Here is an 11,828-nt window from a genome sequence, read left to right on the forward strand (position 1 = left end):
GGCCCACTTTGCGGGTTCGGCGTGGGGGTAGGGGTGCGACATCAGTAACTTGCCTCCTTCTGACCTGATCCAGAGCCTCCTCCCTGCCGGGGCCCATGCCCCCAAAATGGTCCCCAGAGGCCTGTCCGTGGCCCCATGCCCTTTTCTCAACATTCACTCCTCCCGGCAAACTTACCTCCTCCCGTAGCTAATGAGCAAGGCTGGGAGGTGCCCCAGCTCGCCGCTTGCTCCTGCGTGACTGGACAACCTCTAAGGCCTGACAAGGCTGGGGTCAAGGGGGTCTTTGTGCTGCCGGCGCATCCCTTGGATGAAGCACCCCAGACCGCAGTCCTCGCAAGCGTCCGGGGAGCAGATCCCGACAGCGCTGTGCAGCCAGCTCTGAGCCCGCCTCCTTCTCCCCCCTGGACTCTGTCTGCTCTGATTTGATACCTCGGCTCCGGGAGCCCGCTCTGCTTTCCGAGGCTTCGGGTGGCTTGCGCCACACATTCACTTCTCACTGCTCCCGAATGCCAGCCCCCTCCTGGCCACCAGCCTCTTCGCAGGTGTGACAGCCCCATGTAGATGGATGACACAGATGGACGGACCTAGGTGTGTCTGCCCGCCCCCGGCCAGCCCTCGGCACGCCCGGGGGGCCCGCACACCCGGAGCAGGCTGCTGGCCAGGGCTCCGCTCTCCTCCCCGGCTCAGCTCAAGAGTCTCCAGTGGGATCACCTCCACTTCCGCCCCACACCCTCCACCCTCCCGTTGTTGACGGAGGGGGACACTGATGGGGGGGACGCTGGCCTGGCTGGGGCAGGGAGGGGGTCAGGACTGAGGAGAAAACTCAACTGCAGAGTCAGCGATACAAAGGATTGAAATCCTGAGAAAACTGGTGAGAGGTAAAAAAAAAATGTGGTCTTATCCATACAGTGGACTATTAGCCAGAGGAAGGAATGAAGCATTGACACACGCTACAGTGTGCATAAACCTGGAAAAAAACCAAGCTGAGTGCCAGGAGCCAGACACAAAAGGGCACATCTCGTGTGATCCCATGAAATGTCCAGAACAGGCAAACCCACAGAGGCAGAAAGAAGACCAGTGGTTGTCAGGGGCAGGGGGAGGGGCGACGGGGAACGACTGCTAATGGGGTCTCCTTTTGAGGGTGATGGAAACGTTCTGGAACTAGATAGAGGTGAAGGTTGCACAACACTGTGGATCTGCTAAAAAATACTGAATTGTTCATTCGAAATGGGTGAATTATACCTCAACAAAGCTCTTAAACAGAAAACCTAACTGCAGAGGCACACCCCTGGTTCTGGAACCTTGTGTCACACCAGTTGAGTGGCTTTGCCCGTGTGTCCCCAGTGATGGGCAGAGACTGGCCCATCCTCATCCTGTGGGAGGGAAAGACATGTTCTGGGCAGATGTCCCTGTGGGTAAAGGTCAAGGTGAATGATGGCATGTTGGTTCAGGGTGACCTGCTCGGGTAGGCCGGCCAGTGCTGACAGAGGGTAGTGGGAACAGACCCAGTGGCCTGAGGGGTGGGCGGAGACTGGGCGAGCCTGGGGTCATGTGACACTGGGTCTGTGGGGCCCTCAGTGGGGACTGGTGCTCAGGACCAAGGCCGGCACACATCCCAGTCCCAGGACAGGCTCCTTCAGGGCCCCCGAGGTGGGTCAGGGGCAGCAGAGAGCTCCAGGACACCCTCGGTCCCACGCCTTGCTGTCCTGGTCACCAGCCTCCTGTGGGTATGCCAGGCAGCTTGGGGTGCCGCCTTCTCTCTCTGCGTGGGCCAGGCCACAGTAGCTACATGGAGGTCCCGAAACCTCGGCCTCTGGCCGCTTGGGAAAATGGCCCAGCCAGCAAGCATCCTCGTTTCATTTCTGCTTTCGAAATTAAAACCCTGTGCGCGTTGGCAAATGTCAGTGGCGTGTGTTACAGTTCAGGAAGGACAAAGAGAACACTGGCCTAAGCATCCTCCACCCTCAGCCCTGATGCCGAGGCAGAGGGGCACGTCCTGGGTGGGCTTTGTGGCCAGCCCGGTGGCTGATGCCGGGGCAGCTGCATCACAATGTCGCCAGGTTCTCACAGGGCGCCCGGCATGGGTAACGGACCCCAGACTGCACTGCCCTGGTGAGCCTGCCTTCTGCACCTTCAGTATTTCTGACCTAAGGCAACACTCCTGCACAAACGTCGCGTTTCTGGGGGCGGTTCAGGGGGCAGGCTGCAGGGTGGCCGAGTGACATCGTGTGAAACAGTGACAGTAACAGTTAACTGCAGTGGGCGGGCAGATCAGCTGATTGGAACCGGCTTTCCACAGTGCCGCCTTCCTGTTTTCTGGTCATAATTGCACAGCAAGTTTGCAACCCCTGCCTGGGGGGGCGCCCGGCGACACCCAAACCTCAAAACAACTCAACTTCTCCTTTCAGGGAGCTGAGAAAAAGTCCCGATAGGCTTCCTGCGGCCCCAGCCGAGCTGAGAGAGGAAATCTTTCACGAAGGTGCAGAGGGGTACTGTGAACTTAGGCTCAGGCTGGGTTCTAACGGTGGTCTGGCTGTGGCTGCCTGCAGTGTCACCTGGGGTACCCACACTGTACTGGGTCGACTTGTGTCCCTCAAAAAGATATGTCCAAGTCCTGATCTCTGGAATCTGTGAGTGGGACCTTCTTTGGAAATAGGGTCTTTGCAGATGGAATTAAAGTAAGGATCTTGAGGTGAGATCATCTTGGATTTGGGGTAGGCCCTAAATCCAATGACGGTGTTCTTGTAAGAGAAAGGAGATTCGAGATACAGAGGCAGACGGGGAGAAGGCCATACGGACACAGAGACAGAGCCTGGAGTGATGAGGCCACAAGCCAAGGAATGCCAAAGGGTTGCTGGCAGCCACCAGAAACCAGGAGAGAGACACGGGATGGATTCTCCGTCGGAGCCTCCAGAAGGAGCCAGCCCTGCCTACACCTTGATTTCAGACTTCCGGCCCCCAGAACTGTGAGGAAATAAATTCCTGCTGTTTTAAGCCCTCCACCTCCACCCTCTCCCATTGATAGTACTCTGTGATGGCAGCCCCAGGACATTTGCACACCAGCACACCTCTCTGGGGCTCTGTTTTCTCGTCTTTAAAATGAGCAGAGCTGTTGTGAGTCCTCAGAGAGATGATGGATGAAGACTGTGGCACCCAAAGCCTGACACACAGTGGGCCCAAAGGCACAGTAGCTAATTATTCCTGTTGTTAGAAAGTAACTCTCAAGTTAGCTCAGAATGCTTGGGACTTACTTACGGACAATTTCTAAACCATCAACACTTGAAAGAAACGGTGACTGGGTCTTGTGGGATTACAAGCTGTGACTAAGGCAGCTGTTCTCACCCAGGGGAGATTCTACTCCCAGGGGACACTTGGTGATGTCTGGGGACATTTTTCGGTTGTTGCCACTGGGGGGAGGGGATGCTACTGGCATCGGGTGGGTGGAGGCCAGGGGTGCTGCTCAACACCCCACAGTGTACATGATGGCCCCCAGCCCAGAGACTGACCCGGCCCCAGACGTCAGTGGTGCTCTGGCTGCAAAGCCTGGCTCTAAACTAAAACAACCTTCTCCCTTTTCCAAATGGTCGCCTCAGGAAGCACATTTATGGCTGTGACGTGGACCTGGCTCAAGCCTGTTTTGGAAGCTGGCATGGGCACCGCCCTCCAGCAGCTCCTAACCCCTGGGGAAATTTGGCCTTGCCGGCTCACACTGCTAAGGCTCGAGGGAGGCAGCCGGGCAAGGTCAGAGGCATCTGACTCACGGGGTACAGACACCCGCCATGGAGGTGACTAACGGCCCTCGTAGAATGTGCCAGAATCCTTCGGGGCAACGGCAGGGGAGGAGCATGGAGGCCAGCAGGAGGACGGATGGGCCCCCAGGATCACCAGTGGCGGCCCTTGGGGAAGAAGACACAAGACACGTCCAGCTGTCACTCGGCGGGGGACTGCTGCGGGCTGACTTGTGTCCCCCCCCGCAAAAGGCTCGTCTATACTGACCTGATGCTGGAACCTGTGAACGTGGCCTGATGTGGAAATGGGTCTTTGCTGACGTAATTAGTTAGGATGAGGTCATCCTGGATTGGGGCGGCCGCTAAAACCAATGATGACTGGTGTCTTTACAGGAAGAGAAGGCAATATGATGACAGAGGCTGGGATTGGAGCGACACAAGCCAAGGAGCGCCCACCTGGAGCCCCCGGAAGTGGGAAGAGGCAAGAAAGCATCTGCCCCTAGAGCCTTCGGAGGGAGTGTGGCCCGGCCCACACCTAGACTTCAGACTTCAGGCCTCCAGAACTGTGAGAGAGAGTAAATTCCTCTCTTTGACGCCACCCAGTCTGTGGTACTTTGTTAGGGCAGCGCCAGGAACCTCATCCCGGTGCCCTGGATGGTCCTCAGCTAGAAAAGGAAGCTGCACCGCGGGGCCAAACCTGCCTCCTCGCTGTGTTGCACTGAAACCTTGGGGCTCGGCATCTTCATCAAACCTTGTCACACCCACCCGCATGCCCGGTTCTGTGAGGGTTGAAGGGCCCACTTGGCAAAATTCCCCACTCGGTAAATGCTGGGTCCGTCCTCTTGTTCCTGTCCCCGATTTCTAAAGTCACTCAGTGCCTGCATTGTTTTATCCCGTCATAGAGCACCTGTTATGGGCCCCGGCCATTGCTGGGAGGACAGTGGGGCCATTGGTGGTTTCACGGCAGCTGAGTTCCAGAGCTGGGATGGAGCCAGATTGAACCTGGGACACCCTCCGTAGCTCCCATATCACACAGTGCCCACCCCGTGATCCTGCAAGGCCCTGAATGATCTGCTGTCACCTCCAAGTCCCCATCGCCTCCTGCTCTGCCCCTTGCTCACCCCACTCTGGCTCCTTCCCGTGCCCCCCAGGGCCCCTGACTTTCTTCAACACGCCAGGCACGGTCCAGCCTCCCGGCTTTGTGCACTGGCCGTGTCCCCCTCCCAGACGCCGCATTGCTCACCCCACCCGCTTCCGGGCCCGGCTCGGCATCGCCTTCTTGCCTCCTGCCCCCTTACCCCTTCTTCCGCGAGCCCGCCCACTGTTCCTATCAGCTCTTAGCTCACACGCGAGGCCGCTGTTTCTCTTGCTGCCTGCCTCCTTGTCACCAGGCGGCAGCTCCCTGTGGGCAGCCCTCTGTGTCGACTTTGGCCACTGCATAGCCCAGTGCCAAGAACGGTGCCTGCAGGCGGAATATCTGCAGAATGAATTGATGATTAGCGGAGGGAACGCATGCAGGGTACACAGCACTGAAGACAAAAGCGTCCGTTCTACGGCCGGATCACTAGGTAGTCTTTGAAATGCTTGCGCAAAAAATGACAATGAATCTTTACATTACATGTATAGGAGAAGACAGATATAGGCCATGCGTGCTGGCACGGGGCCAGGCTGTACAGCCCCAGCTAATTTCTTGCTCATGATCTCAGAGATCGTCAGAGAGGAAGAGGAACTGAAGTGTATTCAGCCGGCACAGCCCAGATGAGATTTCAGTGAATTTCAGTAAGAAGTTGGAGGTCAGTGCTTCAGGGAGGGTGGGATCCCTGAACCTACCCCTGCTCCCACCCCACCCCGAGCCTACTCCTCGGACAGAGGGTCTGGGGTCCTGCGGATGGACAGACTGCAGCACATCCAGCGGGTGTTACTCAGCAACATGAAGATATGAGGTCTTGAGCCGAGAAAAGATGCAGAGGAACCTTAGTACTAGTATTTAGTACTAAGTGAAAGAAGCCGGTCTGAAAAGACTACAGACGGTATGATTCCAGCCATCCAGCATCCTGGAAAAGGCAAAACTATGGAAACAGTAAAAGGATCAGTGGTTTCCAGGAGCTGGAGGGAGGGAAGGGGATGAACAGGCAGAACACAGGGGATTTTCAGGGCAGTGGAACCATTCTGTGTGATACTCAGGGTGGATACGTGACATTGTGCATTTGTCCAAACCCGCAGCAGGTGCAACACTGAGTGAATCCTAATGTACACTGTGGACTTTAGTTAATAATGATGTGTCAATACTGGCTCACCAATTGTTTTTTTTTTTTTTTAAAACCTGTTTCTTTTCAAGAGATAACATGCCTTTTTTTTTTTTTTTTTTTTTTTTTTGCAGTACGCGGGCCTCTCACTATTGTGGCCTCTCCCGTCGTGGAGCACAGGCTCCGGACGCGCAGGCTCAGTGGCCATGGCTCACGGGCCCAGCCGCTCCGCGGCACGTGGGATCTTCCCGGACCGGGGCACGAACACGTGTCCCCGGCATTGGCAGGCGGACTCTCAACCACTGCGCCACCTGGGGAGCCCTCACCAATTGTTAACAAATACAACATGTTAATGACAGGGGGAAGGGCAGAAGTGGCAGGAGAATACGGGAACTCTCTGTACTGTCTGTTCAGTATTTCTGTAAACCTAAAACTGCTCAAAGAAATAGAGTGATTTACGTCATTATATTTAATAAAATTTAACTATTTAAGTTACATACTTAAAATCATTTAATCACTGCAAAATCTTATTAAAAGCAGAAAGAAAGCAAGCAGAGTCTTAGACCCCAAACCCAGAGGCGCACATCCCGGGCCCATACGCGGCCCCGGCACTCACCAGGTGACGACCGTTAAGTTATGTTCTGAGACGTGGATGCATCTTGTCCTAAGACCCTAAGACCCTGAGAGTGAGTGATCACTGCGATCACTTTCACTGCCCCCATGTCCAGAAGGCTCACCCACAGTGACACATCCGTGACTCCTGTGGGGTCTGGCCAATGGGAACACTGGAGAGGGCGCAGGAAGCTGGGGCATTTCCTCCCCCGCTGACTCTTAGGCACTGCCAAGCAGCCCCTCCTCTAGCCCGTCCCCAGCCCCCAGGTCTGAACTCACCTTGCTGGCTTCCTTCTACCCCACGGTCCCACTCCCTGCTAGAAACACCCCACCGTGAACTATTCAGTTTGGACACGCCATCCTTTTCTTTCTGGGACCCGGAGTGCAGACTGCCGCCCCTCCAGATATTGGGAGTACGTTAAGAGGACATCAAGGCATTGATCAGGCCTTGTTATTTTCTCTATTCTGATGCTTTGACACCTGGGGCCTGGCTGACCCTGGAGGGACTGCCCCCGCCAGGGCTGGCCAAGTCCTAGAGAAAGCAAAGGACTCTCCTACAAACATGCCTTCCAAATACAAACCAACCATTTCAGAGCCTACACCCGCCCCCCACCATTATCACGTTCTCACACTCAGGGCTACTCTCTCCCTGCCCTGATTACCCCAGGGCCAAGTACCAGACAACCAGGGCAGCCTTTATGCTCCCAAACTCTGAAATTGTTCAGACTAGGCACCCTAAGCCTGCTTACCCTGCCTCACCGGACCCTTCCCGCGAAAACCACGACAGACTCCTGCCTACACCCTCCCCTGGCTCCTGCTGCCTCCTGCTGAGCCCTGGTGCCTCCCTGTGTGGCCCTGCATGGAATGCCAAGCCTCCTGTTTCTGGAAAACGTGAGTATAACTGTTTCCTCCATGGCCGTCATCTGAACGATAACCAAACCCAGGTGTTAAGGCCCCTCCGCCAAGCAGTCCCGCTCACCTCCAGCACTGGACCAGCACCGAGGATGGTCCTCTCGACGCCGCTGGCGTAGCCCTTCTGGCTCAGGGCGGTGAGGCAGTGGATCAGGAAGTTGGTGCTCTGCGTCTTGCCGGAGCCGCTCTCGCCTGAGATGACGATGCACTGGTTGACGTGCTTCCGGAGCATGGCGTAGTAGGCGACGTCGGCCAGCGCGAACACGTGTGGCTCCAGCTTGCCCAGCTGCTGGTTCTCGTACATCTTCACGTACTTGGGGTTGTAGATGGGGAGGAATTTGAAGGGGTTGACGGCCACAAGGATGCTCCCGGCATACGTGTAGATCTTCTGCTGCAGGAAGCGGTGTTTGAGGTTCTTCAGGAGGTTCTCCTCGGTCAGTTCGGGGAGGTTGCACAGGTCATCAAAGTCCGCCTGCGGCCGGGGCAGGAGGCCACGCTCCACCAGGCGCCGGGTGGCCGTGGCCTGGGACACGAGCTGCATGTGCACGTACTTGATGGTCCCGTCTGCGTTGCGCTCCTGTAGCAGGAAGTAGTAGCCGTCCTCCTGGGGGTGCTCGTCCTGCGCCCGCCGTGGCCACAGCAGCACGCGGTGCACAGGCGAGTCGTTGGCATCCAGCACCCACTCCTCCCCGCCCGTCTCCTTGACCTCCACCAGCACGTAGCGCTTGCTGCCGTCCAGCTGCAGGCTGGTGATGGCGTCCTGGATGACGTCGGATGTGGTGCTGTCCTTGGTGGCTGTCACGCGGCACGAGGCCTGGCACGGGGTCTGGCTCTCGCTGGTGGCCAGCTGCGGGTAGATGTGCAGGTGGTAGGCCGCCTGCCCCCGGTGGCCGGAGCTGCCCGCCTCTTTCACACTCATCCTGCCGGCGGCCTGGCCTCAGCATGCCTCCCGGGCTCGGGGCGCGCGTCCTGGAGCTGGAAAGGAAGGGGGTGGCAAAATCAGAAGGGCGAAGGTGGGGGTGGGGGGACACTGACATTCACCTCTGGACAGACAGCCTCAGACCCATGGCCTGAATCCGTGGGCTCTCTTGAAAAGCCAGAAGGGCCGAAGAGCCTTATCTGTCCTTAAACGTGACACTCACCTAAGGTCTGCGGCTCCTGCAGAGCGACATTGCCAGGCCCCTCCTGCCAAGATCAAACCCTTCCCCTGGAGTTTGCTCCATCCCAGGCCCCGTCCCTCCCCACCAGCCTCTCAACCCTCAAGTCCAATGGCCACAACCATCTCAGAGCTCAGCCCTTCCTGGACTCTCCTCTCTTGACAAAACCTCCCCTGGCAGATCCCTAAGTGGATGAAGACGCGGCCCCATGGGCCTTGGTTATGTCCCCAAAACACACGAGGAAGGTTGCGAGAGGAAGGTTGGGATGAGCAAGACTGAACCTGCCCCGAAACTCAGGGACCTTGAAACCCCCGGGTACCTGAAACCCCACTGAGGAGGATGAACTCAGGGAGGGCCCCCAAAAACTCCCTCGAGAGAACTGCTCAGAGTGCATTTGCTTCCAGAACCCACAACCCCATTCCAATCATGACAAGAACATCAGCCCCAAATTGGGGGCATCCTGTGGGACGCCCGGCAGTCCTCCCCAAGACTGTGAAGGTCATGAGCAACAAGGAAAGACCAAGGAGTCATCCCAGGCAGAGGAAACTGGGGAGACATGATGACTCAATGTAACAGGGTTCCCTGGACAAAATGCATTTGCTCCTAAAGACATTTCGAGAAAGAGAGAAAAGGCAGCCAGTCCTGGCAACAGCTCATTTTGTGTCCTGGAGCAAAAGGCAGAAAGGCAGTGTGAGTCACGTGGGGGCCCACTGTGTGCCACCCAAGCGTGACTGAAGATAAAAAGATGAACGAGACCTTGGCTCAAAGCCCAGCGGGAGAAGCTAATATGCAAACAAATGTGAGAGAATATCAACCATGACCGTGAGAAGTTACTGTTCCCAAGAGCCAGAGAAGGCTTTAGGGGAATGGTAACATCTAAGAGGGGTTCTGAGGGATGAAGAGGAGTTCACAACGAAGCTCTGCCCATTCATGTACATACTGTCCACAGCTGCCTTCGTTATATCAGCATAAGTGAATAGTCACGACACAGATTAGTAACCTTAAGACCTGGAAAGTTGAACGTACTTATTTTCCAGTCTTTTATAGAAACAGTATGCAGACCTCTGCCCTGGACAGAAGCATGACTCAGAGGCTGAGATGATCTGGGTTCTGGGAAACTGAGTCCCACAGCAGTGTTAGGAGGGTGGGGGATGGGTGAGGCTGAACAAAACCGGACATTATGAAGCTGCTACAAACGGTAGGTAGCTGCTACAAAAGGTAGGTAGGTAGTGGCAACAGGTAGGAAGGTTGGGGGAGATGGGAGTATTTAATTTTCTAAACTTTCCTCCAAATTATTAAGTAACTTTGGTATATTTCCTTCCAGTTTAATAGATGTTACATGTTTTAATAAAACCTGAATTGCTCTTAATGTGGTATGTTGGTACAGATGAACATTTCTCCGTGCCATGAAGTACGCTTTGAAACATGATTTCTGAGTCCTTGGATGCACATCTTCGTGTCCAAGTCTGAGCATTTCCTTGGGATCAGTTCACTCATGTAGAATTAGCAGATAAATGGATGTGAACGTTGATAAGTGTCTTTTTTCAAAAAGCCACAGTATCCTGCAGAAAAATTCTATGAAACGGTGGGGCTCATCTACTCTGGAAACACTCTGGCAGTTTCTTTAAAAGTTAATTATATGCCTAGCATGGGACCCACTCCTAGGAGCCACTCCTAGGACTTAAGAGAAATGAAGCAGATGTTCATACAGAGATTGTACATGAATGTTCTTCTTTTCTATAGTTAATTAATTTATGGCTGTGTTGGGTCTTTGCTGCTGCACGCGGGCTTTCTCTAGTTGCGGTGAGAGGCGGCTACTCTTCGTTGCGGTGCGCAGGCTTCTCATTGTGGCGGCTTCTCTTGTTGTGGAGAACGGGCTCTAGGCGCGTGGGCTTCAGTAGTTGTGGCTCACGGGCTCTAGAGCGCAGGCTCGGTAGTTACGGTGCACAGGCTCAGTTGGTCTGAGGCACCTGGGATCTTCCTGGACCAGGGCTTGAACCCGTGTCCCCTGCATTGGCAGGCGGATTCTTAAACACTGCACCACCAGGGAAGTCCCTACATGAATGTTCTTAATGGCATTGTTTCTAAAAGTCCCAGACTAGAAACAACCTGAACGTACACAAACCGGTGAATGGACGAATAAACCGCCATACAATGGAACATGACTCAGCTGTCAGAAGGGACACAACACAAACGTCACAACAGCATGGAACAACATGGAACAATCTCAGAATCTGTGTGCTGAGTGAAAGACAGAAGACGAAAAAGAGTACCTATAGACCCAGCAATTCCACTCTTAGGTATGGACCCAAAAGACTTAAAGACAGGGATTCAAACAGATACTCGGACACACACATTCACAGCAACCCTATTCACAATAGCCAAAAGGTGGAAACAACCCAAATTTCCATCAGCTGATGAATGGATGAACAGAATGTGGTCTATCTACAGAATGGAATGTTACTGATTCATGCTACAATGTGGATGAACTCTGAAAACATTATGCTGAATGAAAGAAGACAGAGACCAAAGGCCACATGTTGTATGAGCCCATTTATATGAAACGTCCAGGACAGGCAAATCCATAGAAATAGAAAGTAGGCCAGTGGTTCCCAGGGTCTGGGAAGTGAAGAGGCGGGGGAATGGGGAGAGACTCCTGAGGGACACAGGGTTTCCTTTTGGGGTGATGGGAAAGTTCTGGAGCTAGATAGAGGTGATGCTTGCAAAACATTACAAATATGCTAAATACCATTGAATTGTTCACTTTAAGCGGGTAATTTAATGTTATACAAATTTCATCTCAATAAAATTTTCAAGAGTACATATTATATGATTCCACATACAGGTGACCCTTGAACAACATGGGTTTGAATTCCGTGGGTTCACTTATATGCAGATTTTTTTCACTAAATATGTACTTTAGTACTACATAATCTGTGGTTGGTTGAACCCCAGGATGGAGAGCCACAGATACGGAGAGCCAACTGCAAAGTTATACATGGATTTTTTTTTTAATATTTATTTATTTGGCTGTGACTGGTCTTAGCTGCTGCACACAGGATCTTTTTTTTTTTTTTTTTTTTTTTTTTTTTTTTGGTGTTTGGGGTTTTTTTTTTTTTTTGGTTTGGGGGGTTTTTTTTTTTCCTGGGGTTTTTTTCTCTGACCAGGAATCG

General features: G+C 54.0%; 1 protein-coding gene across 10 annotated transcripts in view; it reads right to left on the minus strand.

Annotated features, from left to right (window-relative positions):
* The window catches only part of MYO9B (myosin IXB), an 89,665-nt gene that overhangs the window by 63,638 nt on the left and 14,199 nt on the right, over nt 1–11,828 (minus strand). For 8 of the 10 annotated variants that reach the window (XM_029218654.1, XM_029218660.1, XM_029218658.1 and 5 more), the window contains exon 2: nt 7,566–8,473. In XM_029218654.1, the coding sequence (XP_029074487.1) occupies nt 7,566–8,417 (852 nt within the window). In that variant the 5' untranslated portion in view covers nt 8,418–8,473. Of the gene's footprint in view, nt 1–7,565; nt 8,474–11,828 lie in introns of those variants that run through there. The other 2 variants (XM_029218662.1, XM_029218661.1) reach the window with 2 other exon arrangements.

This window comes from Monodon monoceros, unplaced genomic scaffold, assembly GCF_005190385.1.
Source record: "Monodon monoceros isolate NGI ecotype Baffin Bay Population unplaced genomic scaffold, NGI_Narwhal_1 Super_Scaffold_12, whole genome shotgun sequence".
Taxonomy (NCBI): Eukaryota; Metazoa; Chordata; class Mammalia; order Artiodactyla; family Monodontidae; genus Monodon; species Monodon monoceros.